Below are 19,381 nucleotides of genomic sequence, written 5' to 3'. Positions count from 1 at the left end.
TATTTTGAACTTCAGAATGTTTTTGGATTCTTCGTATGAACTTCATAATGTTTCTGGATTCTTCAGCATGAACTTCAAATGAATTTCTAGGTTCTTGATATGATATGAGTTCTTCGAATGATCTGCAAAGAGTTCCTGGGGTCCATGCCTTGCTAACTTGCCTTGAAACTTGTGCATGAGAGAGGAATATGAAGCTGTCACTTCATGCCCATGCTTTAGGAGAATTTGTTGGTACTGTACAATACCTACTCCCTTGTATGTCGAGTCCTTATAGCATCTGGTTGATCTTTGCTTTTTGTTTTTTGCTTTTGTACTTTATTGTACTTTTGTTGTAGGAAACATGTCTTTATTACTTGTTTGATCCAAGGTCATAGTCCTTTTTTGTACTTTTTGTTTATGTCATGTGAGCCTTGAATGTTCTTGATAAGATTATTAATTTTTGGGTCTACTCTTGATAAACCATAAGAACAATCTTGTGAACTATCTTGCAACCTTATGAACTCTGACTAACCTTCTGAACTCTGACTGAGTTCATAAGTTTTAATGCCCTTTGATTACTTGATTCTTGGTTTGATTTATACTTTTCCCGTCTTAGTTAACCACTCAAGAACATATATTAAATACCAAGAAACTATCAAAGTCCGTTAATCGTTTAATCATCAAGGTTAGTTTATCTTTAAACTCTTAAAAATCACAATTTGCTCAAAAAAATTGACGTTTAAGGTGATTATCTACTTTTGAATTGGAGAGCTCATGAGAGGTTCTTGAAGAATCGTGGGCAGTGTAATGCGATCTACGAATGGTTTGGATGCACAATCTCCCTTGACTGAAGTCTTTCGGACCCTCATTAGGAATCGTGAAGGTTCATAGAGTGTAGCGATATGTGTTGGTAGTCTTTGTTCTAATTTTGTAGTGAAGGCAAGGGTAGATCTTGATTAAGAGTGAACTAAATTGTTCAAACTTGATAATATTCCCTTGAGTTGGAGATACTAATTCCATTTCTTTCTTGTCACGCAAGTTAGAGAGAAAATACTTCTCTACATACCTATCCTTGAATAAATTGCAGCTGACAAGAAAGAAATGGACCAGTCAGAATGAACAGATAGAGTACTAAGCAATGTTAAGCTTAGCTAAGTCGAAGCTCAAGAACTATTTCTCAGTATCCATATATATCTTCTAATTTCGTCCCTCATTTTGATAAACCATTTCATAAGATGATGAGGAAATGTATGAGGGAAAATATCACGTTTTAATCTCAAAAATTGTGTCTCATTTGGATTTAACTTGAAGCTATGCCCTAATGAACATACAAGGCAATATCACACGCTTGCATTGGAATACAAGGAATAGGAGGAGAGTCCTTAATGCAAAGGGTTCTTTGTTTTTAAGCAATATATCACTACTGCACTCGACAGTGACTTGCCTTACAGGCTCTAGACTTGGAACTCTTAGGTTTCTCATTGTTTTCTTTTGGATTAAATATATATTTTAGCCTCTATAATTCTCTTGAATTTTATCATTATGTGAAACACCCCCTGAAGAAGCAACTTCAGGCTCTATATGTGAACATTGACTGTGTCCAAAAGATGAAATAATCATAAAAATCTGTGATCTGTCTTGCAAGTTTCCCATACCTAAAACATCAGTTAATTATTTATGCAGAAGAAGCAAGCTAATTAAAACATGCTTTTTTCTTATCCTTTCTTTTCTATATTTCAAATGATATATATAAATATAAATCTATGCTTAGGACTATAAAATGTTTATCCATATACTAATGTGTTATAAGTCAAGCATGAAAATGTTTTTTCAGAAACTTACCAACTCCTATTCTCTTGTTTGGCTTCCGTTACTGCTTATTCTACTAAACAACGTTTCAGTTAATGGTGTTGAACAAAAGGCAATTAATTTCTTATCCTTCTTCTTTCCATACATTAACTTACATCAGTTTAATTTCTTTCAAATTTGAGCTATCTACTATCATATTAGTTTTTGTGTTTTATTCTTTATTAACTTAGGCACCATTATTTGCAGAACTTTTACATTGTTTTCCTAGGTGATCATCCTGTTAGTAGAGAAGGAGCAGTAGAGACTCATTTGAATATTCTCTCAGCTGTTAAACAAAGGTAGACGTCTACTTAATTTGTACTAAACAGACATTTTGATCCCTAAATGTGTGAGGCAATGTCACTATAGTCCCTGAAAAGATCAAAATTACAAAAAATATTTTTGAGTGTATCTTCTGTTGGTAATAGGACCAGACTTACTGATAGAAGACACATTTGAGCCGAACTAAATAGAGAAAAACATATTTAAGGACCGAAATAATTAACGAGGCCTCTCCTAAACAATCTTACAGATGTTTATGCAGTAGATAATCTTAAATAAATCAATGCAAACAGGTCTCTAGTTTTAGAATTAAAGGCATTATCTCTATGTCCTATGACAAAAGTTTACTTAGCAGCCATGTTGAAGCCAAAGAATCCATAGTATACAGCTACACAAAGAGCTTTAATGCATTTGCTGCTAAACTATCTGAGGATGAAGCCAACAAGTTATCTGGCATGAATGAAGTGCTTTCAGTAATTCCGAATCAATACCGCAAGCTACACACAACAAGATCATGGGACTTTATTGGATTACCTTTGACAGCTAAGAGAAAACTGAAGTCAGAGGGTGACACAATCGTGGCGCTTTTGGATACAGGTTTATGATATCTTTCAACTCATTATCATTTTCTTTTTTCTATTTCCTTGTTATTTATGATAGATTTTATGTAATGGTATCTCATGATTTGTTTACAAAACATTGTTTCTTTATTGGTGAGGTAGGGATAACTCCTGAGTTTCAAAGCTTCAAGGATGATGGATTTGGTCCTCCACCTGCTAAATGGAAAGGAACTTGTGACAAATATGTGAATTTCTCAGGCTGCAATAAGTAACATCCCTATCCTTATGTACACTATGTAGTGTAGCTATATGATTAATGTATTTAAAATGACTAATCTAGATAGAAATACTACAATGTCTATACTATGAATAAGAAATCACCACATGAAAATGCAATACTTCAGTTACATTGCCAAAACTATAAGACTGACAGAACCATTCGAACCTGATCAGAGCATAGTGGATATAGTGGATATAGCAGTATCAATATCTTTTAAGTATTTTTTTCCAATTCTACATTACATTATTTCAAATAATTATAATAAGCGGATATTGAAAAAATCAAATAATAAATGTTAACACTAATCATTTAATAATTGAATTGACTGCTACACTTGATGGAAAACTTGAAGCAAGATCATTGGAGCCAAATACTTCAAACTTGATGGAAGGTCTGATCCATTTGATATACTGTCTCCGATAGATGTGCAAGGGCATGGCACTCATACAGCATCAACGGCAGCAGGAAATCATGTCCCAAATGCAAGTCTCTTCGGATTAGCCAAAGGCACGGCACGTGGGGCAGTGCCTTCAGCCAGGTTGGCAATTTACAAAATCTGTTGGACAGAGGATGGATGTGCTGATATGGACATACTTGCTGCATTCGAGGCTGCTATACATGACGGTGTGGATGTCATATTCGTTTCGTTAGGTGGAGGAAATGAAAATTATGTGCAGGACTCTATAGCAATTGGTGCATTTCATGCCATGAGGCAAGGCGTAATAACAGTTGCCTCGGCTGGAAACGGTGGTCCAACTATGGCAACTGTTGTGAATAATGCCCCGTGGATTGTCACAGTAGCTGCTAGTGGCATTGATAGGGACTTCCAGAGCACTATAGAATTGGGGAGTAGAAAAAAAGTTTCTGTAAGTTTTATTAAATTTTGGCCATCACAAATTCTACGAATTTGAATTTGAATATTGTTTTAATCTAAAACAAAATTCTACATGTAAAACCAGGGTCTTCATATGATTCTATTTATAACACATCTAACATCACTGGCTTGTTAAGAAATACTCTATAACATTGAGAGTTATGCAGGGAAAAGGTGTAAGTACCTTCAGTCCAAAACAAAAACAGTACCCCCTTGTTAATGGGATGGATGCAGCGCGAGCCTCTTCAAGCAAGGAAGATGCTAAGTAAATTTCGCTTTGATATTCAATAATACCTGATTAATTAAGTTTCTTATGTTAATAAAACAAAATTCCTTAATACATCGATAGGTTTTGTGATGAAGAATCTTTAGATCCAAAAAAGGTGAAAGGAAAGATTGTTTACTGTAGATATAGATCATGGGGTACTGATGCTGTTGTGAAAGCAATAGGAGGCATTGGTACTATAATCGAAAATGATCAATTTCTAGATTTTGCTCAAATATTCAGTGCTCCTGCTACCTGTGTGAATGAAAGCACAGGTCAAGTTATTACCAATTATATACAATCTACAAGGTATCTCTAATTCATTCTTAAACAGGCTAATATTTGCTACAACCAATGAACCAACACCTTTTCTACCTGATTATCTAATACATAAATAACTTGTACAACATAGATCACCCTCAGCAGTGATACATAAGAGCCAGGAAGTGAAAATACCAGCTCCATTTGTTGCTTCTTTTTCATCCAGGGGTCCAAATCCAGGATCTCAGCATATTCTCAAGGTACCGAAGTTGCTGAATTTCATTCATTTTGTGATTAGTGCACTTTTTCTAGATTCTTGTTCTTGATTATTGACCCTGAAGTTAGTATTTTGTTCAATAATCACTTCTATGAAGCCTGACATAACAGCTCCTGGCATTAACATCTTGGCATCATACACGCTCAAGACATCAATTACTGGTTTAGAAGGGGACACTCAATTTTCAGAATTTACACTAATGACCGGTACATCCATGTCATGCCCTCATGTTTCTGGAGTAGCAGCGTATGTGAAATCATTTCACCCAGATTGGACTCCTGCTGCAATCAGATCAGCTATAATTACCACAGGTGAAAATTAAAGCTTATTTCCACTTATTTGAAATTAATTGAGCTAATTTTTTGTGGAGGAAGTTTTATAAAAAAATCAAATTTTGAGCTTTTTTATAAAAAATTATGTTTTGAGATATAGTCATAACTTGTTATGTTTTGAGATGGCTTGACTTGTGTATATACTCTTTGTATAGCTAAACCTATGAGCCAGAAAGTTAACAAGGAGGCAGAGTACGCATTTGGTGCCGGTCAGGTTAATCCAACAAGAGCTGTGAATCCTGGTTTAGTCTATGACATGGACGACTTTGCTTATATCCAGTTCTTATGCCATGAGGGATACAATGGTTCGACTTTATCAGTACTAATTGGCTCTCCTATAAATTGCACTTCTTTGCTTCCTGGGATTGGTCATGATGCCATTAACTATCCTAGCATGCAATTAACTGTGAAAAGAAACACAGACACGACAATAGGAGTTTTCAGGAGAAGAGTTACCAATGTAGGTCCTGGACCAACCATCTTTAATGCCACCATCAAAACTCCAAAAGGAGTGGAAATCACAGTGAAGCCTACTAGTCTCGTTTTCTCTCACACCTTGCAAAAGAGGAGCTTCAAGGTAGTTGTGAAAGCAAAATCTAAGGCAAGTATGAAAATTGAATCAGCTTCGCTTATTTGGAGAAGCCCTCGTTATATCGTTAGAAGCCCTATTGTTATCTACAGTCCGTAAAGTTACAATTAACAGTGACAAAAATCAAGCTTGTAGCATTGCCTGTTACATTTCATCCCACAATATGACCTCAATGAGCTGAGTAATCAATATCAATAAATTACATCTCACATGCTACTGACTTGTGTTACATCAGAACTATAAATTATTTCCTTGGAATCTTATAAAAAGAGGCCTCTTTTTATCTGTTATATATATACAACAATAAGATGAGATTGAGAAAATTAATATAGATGACCCTCAACAGAACAAGTTGACAGGAAATAACAAATTATCAACGTCTAGATTGTAAATGTCTATAAAAGTTATTCAGTAGTGCAGGAAATTATGTACTCGGTCATATTTTAGACAAGGGAAAACAAGTTAAAAGAATCAACAAAAACTCGAAGTTTCAAAAAGATAAAATGGAGGCATTTATTGTAGAAAAAAATATCATTAATACAATTGAGACAGAAAGCAAAGCCATATGCAAATAAAAAGGGAATTAAGCATTAAAGACCACAAATATTTCCTTCATAACATTCATCTTGGTATAAAATCCTAAATCTAATGACAAAGTTTATTAGACTACCGAAAAAATTAGTTATTCATTCCTACAAAAGAAAGAAGATTTTCCTTATAAGTTACAATCTGCAACCAAGCTGGTGACTCTGCTTTAACCCCAATTTCCTCAATCCTTTGGGTACTTAAATCAATCCAGGCTATCTCATCATCTTCTTTTAGGTAGAACATAACGCTCTTTATTCTTACCCCGATAGGATGACCAATGCAAGGTACAGGGCCAAGAACAAAGAGTTTAGTCCATGATTCCTTCACACCAAGCTCACCCAAAATCCATATGTGCAAATAACCGGTCTTGACGGCATTATAGATGCAAGCGACAGATCCATGTAACACCGCCAAGTCTGTTTTCGCATTGTCTTTCAAGTCAAATGAGGGTAAGGTTGTTTCAAAAAATATCTCATTGCTAAAGTCAAACGATGCCATTTGATCGTTTACCTGCCAATGACACAATTCATTCAAGTTCATCATGCAACAACCATGCCAAAAAACAGACAAATCCATGTTGAGTTTCCTCCAAGAGTTACTTCTGAGGCTATATATCTCGGAAAACGGTTCATAGACATGTAATGCATACCCTTCCCAGAAATGGTCATCATATAACATATCTTCCTGCCAGAAAGGGTTATCCTTCCTCCAAAAAAGGCTCTCCTTATCAGGTAAATATATCCAATTATCTTCAAAGAATATGGGATATTGAGCAATCCGAATCACCTTATAATCATTTGTAACAGGGTCATAACCAAATGCGAAAGGACGGGGATTAAACTCAATGTTCTCATACGGCTGATGGCTATGAGGAACGAGCTTAAATTCCTCGGTGGCTGGATTCCACAATACAATGGTTACGTGGTCACTACGTCTTTCTTGAGAGAGACAAAGAACGCCATTAATACCGGCAGAACACATTATATGAATAAATGAGTCATTCTCATGAAGAGGTGTTGGCAAGTCTAATCTGACTCTATTCTCAAACTTCTCACCGGAAAGCGTGTACAGTGAGGTGTGGTAGGGCCTTCTGCTTTCCATTTGCTTTAAGAGCACACATGTGTTTTCGTCGTCCTCGTCATGTTTGGATAGTAAGAAATTGGCGCGGAACATGTTCATGAAAATAGGGTTTTGGAATAAAAGAGACCATGATTTTTGAACACAAGTGAATCTTGTGAGAGATTTAATAGGCAATTTGGATAGAATTGAGAAAGTAAGATCGTCAGGTATGTGTGAAGAAGTACTAACCTTCTTCTTATCTGTTGTTGCAGACGAAGCAGCAGCCATGAATTGAAATATCTATCGATGATATAGAAACAGATTGAAGAGAGAGTTCTGATTGCTTGTTGGGTTAAGGAAAGCCAAACCATGAAATATATTTCCAATTGTTTTTTGTCATATTTGGTATATACTTTATCTTTTTTAAATGTGTAATATTTGTTTGCTTAATTGATAAGAAATTGTTGCACCAAAAAACTTTTTGATACAATTAACGTGTATCCTTCTTCTTCTTCTTCAAAAAAAAAAAAAAGTGCATCCTTAAAAAAAAAGATACAGTTAACGTGTAATTCACCTTAAAAAAAAAGTGTAATTCACCTCTATTAAAATGAATATAATTACAGACTTTATAAAAATCTTCTAGTCTTATATTTTGTGGGTTTAATTTTTTTTTTTTTAAGAAATCAAAATGAGATATAACAATAATAACGGACAATTTTTCCAGCACAAGGTGTACCAAAAAGAAAGCCACAAATTACATCAAATGTTCACACAAAGAATCACAAATTAGCCAATACCCGCACATACAAATCGGTTTTGACACAAAAAACGAAAGCTATAATGAAAGGCTACATTTTTAGCTTTGACCAACCAAAAGGAAAAAAGTTTGACATTTTCCAGAAGCTGAATAGGATATTTACCGCAGGAAATATTGTTCTGAATGCACGTCTCTTCGGATCAGCCAAAGGCATGGCACGTGGGGCGGTGCCTTCAGCCAGGTTGGCAATTTACAAAATCTGTTGGACAGAGGATGGATCTGCTGATATGGACATACTTGCTGCAATTGAGGCTGTTATACACGACGGTGTGGATGTCATATCCGTTTCGTTAGGTGGAGGAAATGCAAATTATGTGAAGGACTCTATAGCAATTGGTGCATTTCAGGACTCTAAAGCTAGTATTTTGTTCTATACATGACGAGGGAGACGACACCACATATCTCCTCCTAATGGAAAACACATGGAGATTTCCCATTCAGGAATCATTGTGCATCGTTCCTGCGTAAGGTTTGAGAATAGGGCGAGTTTCGATTGGCCACCTTCACCTCATGAGGATGGTTTATACATTTGAGATTTTGTATTGTGCTAGTGTTAATGACATTATTTGTCTCTACCAACGCCTTGTAAATTATGCTGCAACCGCAACAACTCTGTTGTGGAACCCTACTACCTTGGAATTTAAGATCATTCCTCCTTGCTTTCAATCGTATACGAACATTGAGTTTAATTTCCTTCATTTTGTAATCATGCACTTTTTTTTTAGCTTCTTGTTCTTGATTCATGACCATAAAGCTAGTATTGTGTTCATTAATCTCTTGTATGCAGCCTGACATAACAGCTCCGGGCATTAACATCTTCGCATCATATACACTCAAGACATCAATTACTGGTTTAGAAGGCGACACTCAATTTTCAGAATTTACACTAATGTCCGGCACATCCAAGTCATGCCCTCATGTTTCTGGAGTAGCTGCATATGTGAAGTCATTTCACCCAGATTGGATTCCTGCTGCAATCAGATCAGCTATAATTACCACAGGTGAAAAATTAAAGGTTATTTCGATTTATGTGAAGTTCATTTTTTGGTTCAGGAATGAAAACCAAACCGAAAATTTACAACGGTCCAGTAAAACTAAAACTGAACTGGCATAAACTGCACCGGTTCTGAATGGAACTACCTTTACAGAACCAAACTGTACTTTTTCGCATCAAATTGATTCTTTGTAAACCAAGTTCAGTTCGTGAGCTGTCAGTCAGATCAGTTTTTTTTGGTGCGGTTCGATTTAATGGTTAGGTTTTTGGCTTTTTTAACAATCCTACCTATAGTCATAACTTTTTATGTTTGGAGATGGCTTGACTTGTGTATATACTCTTTGTATAGCTAAACCTATGAGCCAGAAAGTTAACAAGGAGGCAGAGTTTGCATGGATGATTTTGCTTATATTCAGTTCTTATGCCATGAGGGATACAATGGTTCCACTTTATCAGTACTAATTGGCTCGCCAATAAATTGTACTTCTTTGCTTCCTGGGATTGGTCATGATGCTATTAACTATCCTAGCATGCAATTAAGTGTGAAAAGAAACACAGGCACAACAGTAGGTGTGTTCAGGGGAAGAGTTACCAATGTAGGTCCTGGACCAACCATCTTTAATGCCACCATCAAATCTCCAAAAGGAGTGGAAATCACAGCGAAGCCTACTAGTCTCATTTTCTCTCACACGTTGAAAAAGAGGAGCTTCAAGGTAGTTGTGAAGGCAAAATCAATGGCAAGCATGAAAATCGTATCAGCTTCCCTTATTTGGAGAAGCCCTCGTTATATCGTTAAAAGCCCTATTGTTATGTATAGTCCGTAAAGTTACAATTAACAGTGGCAAAAATAAAGCTTGTAGCATTGCCTGTTTACTTGTTTAACACTTCTCTCAATTCTTTTGCTTAATGTTTACATTTTCATCCCACAATTTTGCCTCAATGACTTGTGTATGAATTTAAATTTACTCTTGAGAATAGCAAAAATGAGCTGAGTAAACATGGCAATCAATATCAATAAATAACATCTCACATGCTACATCAAAACTATAAATTATTTCCTTGGAATCTTTTAGCTCTCCTTTTGCCTCTTTTTAGCTGTTATATGTATACAGCAATAAGATGAGCAACTTCAGAAAAACTTAAGAAAATTAAGATGGATAGCCCTTAAATAGACAACCAAAACAAGTTGACAGGAAATGACTTGGTTTAGATTTTGCATCATACAAATTATGAACATGTAGATTGTAAAAGTCTATAAAAATTATTCACTACTGGAGGAAATTATGCACTCGGTCAATTATATTTCAGACAAGGGAAAACAAGTTAACAGAATCAACAAAAACTCGAAGTTTCAAACATATGAAATGGAGGCATTTATTGTAGAAAAAATATCATTAATACAATTGAGACAGAACGCAAAGCCATATGCAAATAAAAAGAGAATTAAGCATAAAAGACCACAAATGTTTCCTTCATAACATTCATCTTGGTATAAAATCCTAAATCTAATGACAAAGTTTATTGATCTCTTAGATTAGACTACCAAAAAAATTAGTTATTCATTCCTCCAAAAGAAAGATGGTTTTCCTTGTAAGTTACAATCTGCAACCAAAGTTTTGAATCTGCTTTAACTCCAATTTCCTCAATCCTTTGGGTACTTAGATCAATCCAGGCTATCTCCTCATCTTCTTTTATGTAGAACATAACGCTCTTTATTCTTAACCCGATAGGTTGACTAATGCAAGTTACAGGGCCAAGAACAAAGAGTTTAGTCCATGATTCCTTCACACCAAGCTCACCCAAAATCCATATGTGCAAATAATCGGTGTTGACGACATTATAGATGTAAGCCACATATCCATGTAACACCGCCAAGTCTATTTTATCCCTAATTCTATCTTCAAATGAGGGTAAGGTTGTTGCAAAGAATATCTCATTGCTAAAGTTAAATGACACCATGTCATCATTTACAAGCCAATGACACAATTCATTCAAGTTCGTCTTACAAAAACCATACCGAAAAACAGACAAATCCATGCTAAGTTTCCTCCAAGAGTTACTTCTGAGGCTATATATCTCCCAAAAAGGTTCGTAGACATGTAGTCCATGCCCCTCCCAAAAAACATCAAGAAACATATAAGGGTTATCCAACCCGTTCCAGAAAGGGTGGTCTTTCTCAGGTATCACAATCCAATTATCTTCAAAGTATATGGGATATTGAGCAATCCTAATCACCTTATAGTCATTTGTAACAGGGTCATAACCAAATGCAAAAGGACCGGGATTAAACTCAATGTTCTCATCCGGCTGATGGCTACGAGGAACAACCTTGAATTCCTTGGTGGCTGGATTCCACAGTGCAATGGTTACGTGGCCACAAGAGAGACAAAGAACGCCATTAACACTGGCAGAACCAATAATATGAATTAATGAGTCATTCGCATGAAGAGGTGATGGAAAGTCTAATCTGACTCTATTCTCGAATTTCTCACCGGACAGCGTGTACAGTGAGGTGTGGTTGGGGTTCCTGCTTGCCACTTGCTTTAGGAGGACACAAGTGTTTTCGTCGTCCTCATCATTTTTGGATAGTAAGAAATTGGTGCGGAACATGTTCATGAAAATAGGGTTTTGGAAAAGAAGAGACCATGATTTTTGAGCACATGTGAATCGTGTGAGAGATTTAAGAGGCAATTTGGAGAGAATAGAAAAAGCAATATCATCGTGTATGTGAGAAGAAATACTAACCTTTTTCTTATATGTTGCAGCAGAAGCCGCCATGAATTGAAATTTGTATAGAAGAAAGCGATACTGAAAAAAACAAATGAAGTGTGACACAATGTAATGCTTAAGGGGCGGAAGTAGTTGGTATTTTTATGTAAGATATAAGTTTTTTTCTAATTACACCCCATGAATTCTTTGGTTACACCCTAAAATGACAAAATTACTTCTAAATAAAATTTAATTTAATCTTAATCTCGGTTTAAGTAAGTCATATGTAAACTTAGTTTAGTAAACTGAGTTTAAGTGTACATATTTAAACTCAGTTGAAGTAAGCCATGTAAACTTAGTTTAAGTAGGTCATGTAATCTGAGTTTAAGTGTACATACTAAAAGTTAAATTTTTCTTTAACATTTTCAACTTTGTTTAATGATTCTACGTAATCTTATTTTATATTTTAAGTATGTATATGTAATCTCAGTTTAAGTAGGTTATGTAATTTAAGTTACATGTACCTACTTAAACTGAATTTAAGTTAACCTCAACAATGTTAATTAAAGTTGTTGTGCTGCACCATTAAATAACTGTGTTGTAAAGTGCATAACATATCAACGTTGAACAAAAAGAAAAAATAGAAACTCTAGCATCATTGAAAAAGAAGAAAAATTCAATTACTTATATGCAATTGAGTATGGATGAAAGATGTTTTGATTCACTCTTTAATCTTCTATAGAGATTGATTGAACACTCATGATTGTTTGTGGGTGAAAGAGGGTGAAATTTTAGAGTGACAATGATTGAAATCAAAGTTTTAAGAAAATTTATATAAAAGGGCAATTTTGGTATTATAATAAAATTTTAAGTAAATTTTAGTGTAACCAGAATTACATCGGGTGTGAATAGAAAACTCAAGATATAATGTTCCATATTCAATTTAAAATATTTGAGTGAAAATGGATCGAACTTTTATTTCATGTTCTATATTACGAATACTTATGTAAAGACTCTTCCTCTAAAAAACATGTAAAGACTCTAGTTTTAGACTATTTAAATATAATAAAAACTATTTTAATATATTGCTGTTTTCATTTTTGATTTTTTTAATATATTATATCTGATTCATAAATAAAAGTCTCGTTTATCCTCTTTTACAAAATCACATGAAAATATTGTTATATCCAAATTAAGCGATAAAAGGAAATAAGAAAGCTAGAAATGTAGACTAATAAACATGATATCAGTAGAAAAAAAAATAGGGCTATAATATTTGATCAATCTAAGAGTAACTTAAGTTTCTACCATGTCTTAGAAACAAATGAAGAATAGCGAAGAGATGAAGAGAAAAAAAAAAAAAGGGAGAAACTGATGGTGAAAAAAACTCAACCCAAAATTTGTGATATATAGAAACATTTATGGCTATCATTTTTGATAGACTTTGCAAGGAGCAAGGATGAAACAAAAGTGAAAATGAAAAACTGGCATATCCATATTAATGAATAAAAAGAAAATTGGTGATTAGCTACAAATGAAAGTGTAGCTATCTGGAGCAAATTCCTAGCAAATTTCAAATAGCTGGCAATTTACTGTGGGTTAGCTACCATACTGATCACGCTTGCATTGGAATACAAGGAATACGAAAGTCCTTAATGCAAATGGTTCTTTCTTTTTAAGCAATATATCTCCAGTGTACTTGGCAGTGATGTGTCTTACAGCCTCTAAACTTGAACTCTTCGGTTTCTTCTGATCAAGCTAATTAAAACATGCTTTCTTTTTTATATTTCAGATGATATATATAAATGTAAATCTATGCTTAGGGACCCTATAGACTGTTTATCATCATATGTTAATATGTTATAACTTATAATTCAAGCATGAAAATATTTTTTCAGAAACTTACCAACTCCTATTCTCTTGTTTAGCTTCCATTACTGCTTATTATACTAAGCAAAGATTCAGTTAATGGTGTTGAACAAAAGGCATTAATTTCTTATCCTTCTTCATTCCATACATTAACTTACATCAGTTTAATTTCTTTCAAATTTGAGCAATCTCCTAACATATTAATTAGTTTTTGTGTTTTATTCTTTATTAACTTAGGGAACCATTTTTTGCAGAAGTTTTACATTGTTTTCCTAGGAGATCATCCTGTTAGTAGAGAAGGATCAGTAGAGACTCAGTTAAATATTCTCTCATCTGTTAAACAAAGGTAGATGTCTACTTAATTTGGTCCCTAAATGTGAGGCAATGTCACTATAGTCCCTGAAAGGATCAAAATTACAAAAAATATTCTTGAGTGTAACTTCTGTTGGTAATAAGACCAAACTTACTGATACAAGACACATTCAAGGACCAAAATAATTAACGAGGCCTCTCCTAAACAATCTTACAGATGTTTATGCAGTAGATAATCTTAAATAAATCAATGCAAATTGGTCTTTAGTTCCTTTTTGTTTTAATCTTTGTTTACTTAGCAGCCATTTTGAAGCCAAAAAATCCATAGTATATAGCTACACAAAGAGCTTTAACGCATTTGCTGCTAAACTATTGGAGGATGAAGCCGACAAGTTATCTGGCATGAATGAAGTGTTTTCAGTAATTCCGAATCAATACCGCAAGCTACACACAGCAAGATCATGGGATTTTATTGGATTACCTTTGACAGCCAAGAGAAAACTGAAGTCAGAGGGTGACACAATCGTGGCGCTTTTAGATACAGGTTTATGATACATTTCAAATCTTTATGATAGATTTTAAGTAATGGTATCTCATGATTTGTTTACAAAACATTGTTTCTTTATTGGTGAGGTAGGGATAACTCCTGAGTTTCAAAGCTTCAAGGATGATTTCTCAGGCTGCAATAAGTGTGAAAAGCAACACAGACACAACATAGGAGTGTTCAGGAGAAGAGTTACCAATGTTGGTCCGGGACCAACCGTTTTTAATGCCACCATCAAATCTCCAAAAGGAGTGGAGATTACAGTGAAGCCTACTAGTCTCATTTTCTCTCACACCTTGCAAAAAAGGAGCTTCAAGGTAATTGTGAAAGCAAAATCTATGACAAGCATGAGAATCGTATCAACTACCCTTATTTGGAGAAGCCCTCGTTATATCATTAGAAGCCCTATTGTTATGTATAGTCCGTAAAGTTACAATTAACAGTGGCAAAAATCAAGCTTGTAGCATTGCCTGTTTACTTGTTTAACACTTCTCTCAATTCTTTTGCTTAATGTTTAAATTTTCATCCCACAATAATGCCTCAATGACTTGTGTATGAATTTAAAATTACTCTTAAGAAACATGGCAATCAATATCAATAAATAACATCTCACATGCTACTGACTAGTGACTTGTGTTACATCAGAACTATAAATTATTTCCTTGGAATCTTTTAGCCCTCCTTTTGCCTCTTTTTAGTTGTTATATGTATAAAACAAGGGTCATGTTAACTTGTGCCCTTAGGGCACATGTTAAGGAATCCAAAAAAAGAAACTTTGCATTGGAAAACATGATATTTTAACTTTCTAGAAGTTGACTACACGACTTTTGATGCGTATATTTCTTTAATGAGTTACTTAACATGTACCCTTAGGGCACAAGTTAACATTTGCCATAAAACAATAAGATGAGAAACTTGAGAAAAACTTAAGAAAATTAAGATGGATAGCTTTCAAATAGACAATCAAAACAAGTTGACAGGAAAATTAAGGTGGATAGCCCTCAAATTATGAACGTGTAGATTGTAAATGTCTATAAAAATTATTCAGTAGTGCAGGAAGTTATGCACTAGGTCATATTTTAGACAAGGGAAAACAAGTTAATAGAATGAACAAAAACTCGAAGTTTCAAACAGATAAAATGGAGGCATTTAATATAGAAGAAATATCATTAATACAATTGAAACAAAAAGCAAACCAATATGCAAATAAAAAGAGAATTAAGCATAAAAATCACAAATGTTTTCTTCATAACATACATCTAATGACAAAGTTTATTAGACCACCATATAAATTAGTTATTCATCCCTCCAAAAGGAATAAGATTTTCCTTATAAGTTATAATCTGCAACCAAGCTGCTGACTCTGCTTTAACCCCAATTTGCTCAATCCTTTGGGTACTTAAGTCCATCCAGGCTATCTCCTCATCTTCTTTTATGTAGAATACAACGCTCTTCATTCTTAACCCGATATGCAATCTAATGCCAGGTATAGGGCCAACGACAAAGAGTTTGGTCCATGATTCCTTCACACCAAGCGCACCCAAAATCCATATGTGCAAATAACCGGGTTTGTTGACAATGATGTAAGCCACAGATCCATGTAAAACTGCCATGTCGATGTTCAGCGCCAACTCCCCTTTCAAGTCAAGTGAGGGTAAGGTTGTTGCAAAGAATATCTCATTTCTAAAGTCAAACGACTCCATGTCCTCGTTTCCCAGCCAATGGCACAATTCATTCAAGTTCATCATAGAACGACCAGTCCAAGAAACAGACAAATCCACATCGAGTTTCCTCCAAGAGTTACTTCTAAGGCTATATATCTCCCAGAAAGGTTCATAGACATGTAATGCATACCCGTCCCAGAGATGGCTATCATAATATGTATCTTCCTTCCAGAAAGAGTCATCCTTACTCCAAAAATAGCTCTTCTTCTCAGGCAAATATATCCAATTATCTTCGAAGAATATGGGATATTCAGCAATCCGAATCACCTTATAGTCATTTGTAACATGGTCATAACCAAATGCTAAAGGACAGGGATTAAATTCAACGTTCTCATTCGGTTGATGGCTATGAGGAATGACCTTAAATTCCTCGGTGGCTGGATTCCACAATACAATGGTTGCATGGCGATAACTGCCTTCTTCTTGAGAGAGACAAAGAACGCCATTAACACTGGCAGAACACAGATTACTAATATATGAGTCATTCACATGAAGAGATGTTGGCAAGTCTAATCTGACACTATTCTCGAACTTCTCCCCAGAAAGCATGTACAGTGAGGTGTGGTAGGGGCTTCTGCTTTCCATTTGCTTTAAGAGGACACACGTGTTTTCGTCGTCCTCATGAGGTTTGGATAGTAAGAAATTGGTGCGTAACATGTCCATGAAAATAGGGTTTTGGAATAAAAGAGACCATGATTTTTGAACACATGTGAATCTTGTGAGTGATTTAATAGGCAATTTGGAGAGAATTGAGAAAGTAAGATCGTCAGGTATGTGGGAAGAAGTACTAACCTTCTTCTTATCTGTCCTTGCAGAAGCAGCAGCCATGAATTGAAATATCTATCGATGAAACAGAAACAGACTGATGAGAGAGTTCTGATTGCTTGTTGGGTTAAGGACAGTCAAACCATGAAATATATTTCCCATTGTTTTTTGTCATATTTGGTATATACTTTATCTTTTTTAAATGTGTAATATTTGTTTGCTTAATTGATAAGAAATTGCTGTACCTCTTTCAAAAAAAAAAAAAAGTTAAATGTGTAATATTTGTTTGCTTAATTGATAAGAAATTGTTGCACCAAAAAACTTTTTGATACAATTAACGTGTATCCTTCTTCTTCTTCTTCAAAAAAAAAGAGATACAGTTAACGTGTAATTCACCTTTAAAGAAAAAGAATGTAATTCAACCTCTATTAAAATTAATATAATTACAGACTTTATAAAAATCTTTTAGTCTTATATTTTATGGGTTTAATTTTTTTTTTAAGAAATCAAAATGAGATATAACAATTAACAATAATAACGGACAATTTTTCCGGCACAAGGTGTACCAAAAAGAAAGCCACAAATTACATCAAATGTTCACACAAAGAATCACAAATTAGCCAATACCTGCACATACAAATCGGTTTTGACACAAAAAACGAAAGCTATAATGAAAGGCTACATTTTTAGCTTTGACCAACCAAAAGGAAAGAAGTTTGACATTTTCCAGAAGCTGAATAGGATATTTACCGCAGGAAATATTGTTCTGAATGCACGTCTCTTCGGATCAGCCAAAGGCATGGCACGTGGGGCGGTGCCTTCAACCAGGTTGGCAATTTACAAAATCTGTTGGACAGAGGATGGATGTGCTGATATGGACATACTTGCTGCATTTGAGGCTGCTATACATGACGGTGTGGATATCATATCCGTTTCGTTAGGTGGACGAAATGAAAATTATGTGCAGGACTCTATAGCAATTGGTGCATTTCATGCCATGAGGAAAGGCATAATAATGGTTGCCTCGGCTGGAAATGGTGGTCCAACTATGGCAACTGTTGTGAATAATGCCCCATGGATTGTCACAGTAGCTGCTAGTGGCATTGATAGGGACATCCAGAGCACTATTGAGTTGGGGAGTAGGAAAAAATTTCTGTAGGTTTTATTAAATTTTGGACATCGCAAATTCTACGAATTTGAATTTGAATATTTTTTTAATCTAAAACAAAATTATACATGTAAAACCAGGGTCTTCATATGATTCTATTTATAACGCATCTAACATCACTGGATTGTTAAGAAATACTGTAATGAAGATAATGTGTGTGTTATCGAACATTGAGAGTTATGCAGGGAAAAGGAGTACATACCTTGTTAATGGGATGGATGCAGCACGCACCTCTTCAATAATACCTGATTATGTTTCTTATGTTAATAAAACAAAATTCCTTAATACATCGATAGGTTTTGCAATGAAGACTCTTTAGATCCAACAAAGGTAAAAGGAAAGATTGTTTACTGTAGATATAGATCATGGGGTACTGATGCTGTTGTGAAAGCAATAGGAGGCATTGGTACTATATAGATCGTGGATGTAGATATAGATCAATTTCTAGATTTAGCTCAAATATCTGGTGCTCCTGCTACCTATGTGAATGAAAGCATAGGTCAAGTTATTACGAAATATATACAATCTACAAGGTATCTCTAATCATTCTTAACCAGGCTAATATTTGCTACAACCAATGAACCAACACTTTTTCTACCGGATTATCTAATAACATAGATTTTACCTAAATTTCTTGTTCAACATAGATCACCCTCAGCTCTGATACATAAGAGCCAGGAAGGGAAAATACCAACATAGACCAACCATCTTCAATGCCAACATCAAATCTCCAAAAGGAGTGGAAATTACAGTGAAGCCTACTAGTCTTATTTTCTCTCACACCCTGCAAAAGAAGAGCTTCAAGGTAATTGTGAAAGCAAAATCAATGGCAAGGATGAAAATTGTATCAGCTTCCCTTATTTGGAGAAGCCCACGTTATATCGTTAGAAGCCCTATTGTTATCTTCAGTCCGTAAAGTTACAATTAACAGTGGAAAAAGTCAAGCTTGTAGCATTGCCTGTTAACATGTTTAACACTTCTCACAATTATTTTGCTTGTATCCCACAATATTGCGTCAATGACTTGTGTATGGATTTAAATTTACTCTTGAGAAAATAAGCTTAGTAAACATGGCAATCAATATTAATAAATTACATCTCACATATGCTACTGACTTGTGTTACATCAGAACTAAAAATTATTTCCTTGGAATCTTATATAAAAAGAGGCCTCTTTTTAGCTGTTATATGTATACAATAATAAGATGAGCAACTTGAGAAAATTAATATTGATAGCCCTCAAATAGACAATCAAAACAAGTTGACAGGAAATAACTTGGTTTAGA

The 19,381-nt window shown here is 34.7% G+C and overlaps 4 protein-coding genes, 2 long non-coding RNA genes and 1 pseudogene across 8 annotated transcripts; 3 read left to right on the top strand and 4 right to left on the bottom strand.

Annotated features, from left to right (window-relative positions):
• Positions 1 to 1,761: 1,761 nt before the first annotated feature.
• LOC146898033 (subtilisin-like protease SBT4.14) lies at positions 1,762 to 5,837 on the top strand. 2 transcript variants are annotated; one of them, XM_085733527.1, is made up of 10 exons: positions 1,762 to 1,900; positions 2,035 to 2,126; positions 2,465 to 2,706; positions 2,832 to 2,937; positions 3,302 to 3,815; positions 3,991 to 4,088; positions 4,173 to 4,397; positions 4,501 to 4,609; positions 4,724 to 4,937; positions 5,114 to 5,837. In XM_085733527.1, the coding sequence occupies exons 1-10, from the start codon at positions 1,778 to 1,780 to the stop codon at positions 5,644 to 5,646; spliced, it is 2,256 nt and encodes a 751-aa protein (XP_085589653.1). In that variant the 5' UTR covers positions 1,762 to 1,777; the 3' UTR covers positions 5,647 to 5,837. The 2 variants fall into 2 exon arrangements, with proteins under 2 accessions (XP_085589653.1, XP_085589652.1); XM_085733526.1 differs by having other exon boundaries at positions 2,462 to 2,706.
• LOC146898034 (uncharacterized) lies at positions 3,136 to 4,349 on the bottom strand. The gene is made up of 3 exons (XR_015021818.1): positions 4,228 to 4,349; positions 4,008 to 4,117; positions 3,136 to 3,783 (listed from the first exon to the last, which is right to left on the bottom strand). It is a non-coding gene; the product is annotated as an uncharacterized LOC146898034 (long non-coding RNA).
• A 198-nt stretch (positions 5,838 to 6,035) lies between the features above and the next one.
• Positions 6,036 to 7,586, bottom strand: LOC146898032 (putative F-box protein At1g61060). Its single transcript, XM_085733528.1, has one exon. It carries the CDS (start codon positions 7,480 to 7,482, stop codon positions 6,226 to 6,228), a length of 1,257 nt encoding a protein of 418 aa, XP_085589654.1. The 5' UTR covers positions 7,483 to 7,586; the 3' UTR covers positions 6,036 to 6,225.
• Positions 7,587 to 8,078: 492 nt separating this feature from the next.
• On the top strand, positions 8,079 to 9,934 carry LOC146898031 (uncharacterized). 2 transcript variants are annotated; one of them, XR_015023290.1, is made up of 3 exons: positions 8,079 to 8,480; positions 8,799 to 9,012; positions 9,355 to 9,934. It is a non-coding gene; the product is annotated as an uncharacterized LOC146898031 (long non-coding RNA). The 2 variants fall into 2 exon arrangements; XR_015023289.1 differs by having other exon boundaries at positions 8,079 to 9,012.
• A 420-nt stretch (positions 9,935 to 10,354) lies between these two features.
• On the bottom strand, positions 10,355 to 11,821 carry LOC146898030 (putative F-box protein At3g16210). Its single transcript, XM_085737370.1, has one exon. It carries the CDS (start codon positions 11,781 to 11,783, stop codon positions 10,557 to 10,559), a length of 1,227 nt encoding a protein of 408 aa, XP_085593496.1. The 5' UTR covers positions 11,784 to 11,821; the 3' UTR covers positions 10,355 to 10,556.
• Positions 11,822 to 13,594: 1,773 nt separating this feature from the next.
• Positions 13,595 to 18,639, top strand: LOC146898028 (subtilisin-like protease SBT4.14; annotated as a pseudogene).
• LOC146898029 (putative F-box protein At3g10240) lies at positions 15,595 to 17,244 on the bottom strand. Its single transcript, XM_085737544.1, has one exon. It carries the CDS (start codon positions 16,989 to 16,991, stop codon positions 15,732 to 15,734), a length of 1,260 nt encoding a protein of 419 aa, XP_085593670.1. The 5' UTR covers positions 16,992 to 17,244; the 3' UTR covers positions 15,595 to 15,731.
• Positions 18,640 to 19,381: the final 742 nt, after the last annotated feature.

Source organism: Medicago sativa, chromosome 8 (assembly GCF_051527215.1).
Source record: "Medicago sativa cultivar Bolivia chromosome 8, Bolivia_mono, whole genome shotgun sequence".
Classification (NCBI taxonomy): Eukaryota; Viridiplantae; Streptophyta; class Magnoliopsida; order Fabales; family Fabaceae; genus Medicago; species Medicago sativa.
The sequence above is the reverse complement of the archived record's forward strand: the minus strand, read 5'-3'. Positions and strand labels throughout refer to the sequence as shown.

What these genes read in the sequence shown, in the direction of transcription:
- LOC146898033 (XM_085733526.1), top strand. Translation starts at nt 1,778, where the DNA reads ATGTGTTATAAGTCAAGCATGAAAATGTTTTTTCAGAAACTTACCAAC. An exon ending in AATTTCTCAGGCTGCAATAA is followed by an intron (nt 2,938 to 3,301) that starts GTAACATCCCTA and finishes GAAAACTTGAAG; the next exon opens with CAAGATCATTGGAGCCAAAT. An exon ending in AATTATATACAATCTACAAG is followed by an intron (nt 4,398 to 4,500) that starts GTATCTCTAATT and finishes TGTACAACATAG; the next exon opens with ATCACCCTCAGCAGTGATAC.
- LOC146898032 (XM_085733528.1), bottom strand. Translation starts at nt 7,482, where the DNA reads ATGGCTGCTGCTTCGTCTGCAACAACAGATAAGAAGAAGGTTAGTACT.
- LOC146898030 (XM_085737370.1), bottom strand. Translation starts at nt 11,783, where the DNA reads ATGGCGGCTTCTGCTGCAACATATAAGAAAAAGGTTAGTATTTCTTCT.
- LOC146898029 (XM_085737544.1), bottom strand. Translation starts at nt 16,991, where the DNA reads ATGGCTGCTGCTTCTGCAAGGACAGATAAGAAGAAGGTTAGTACTTCT.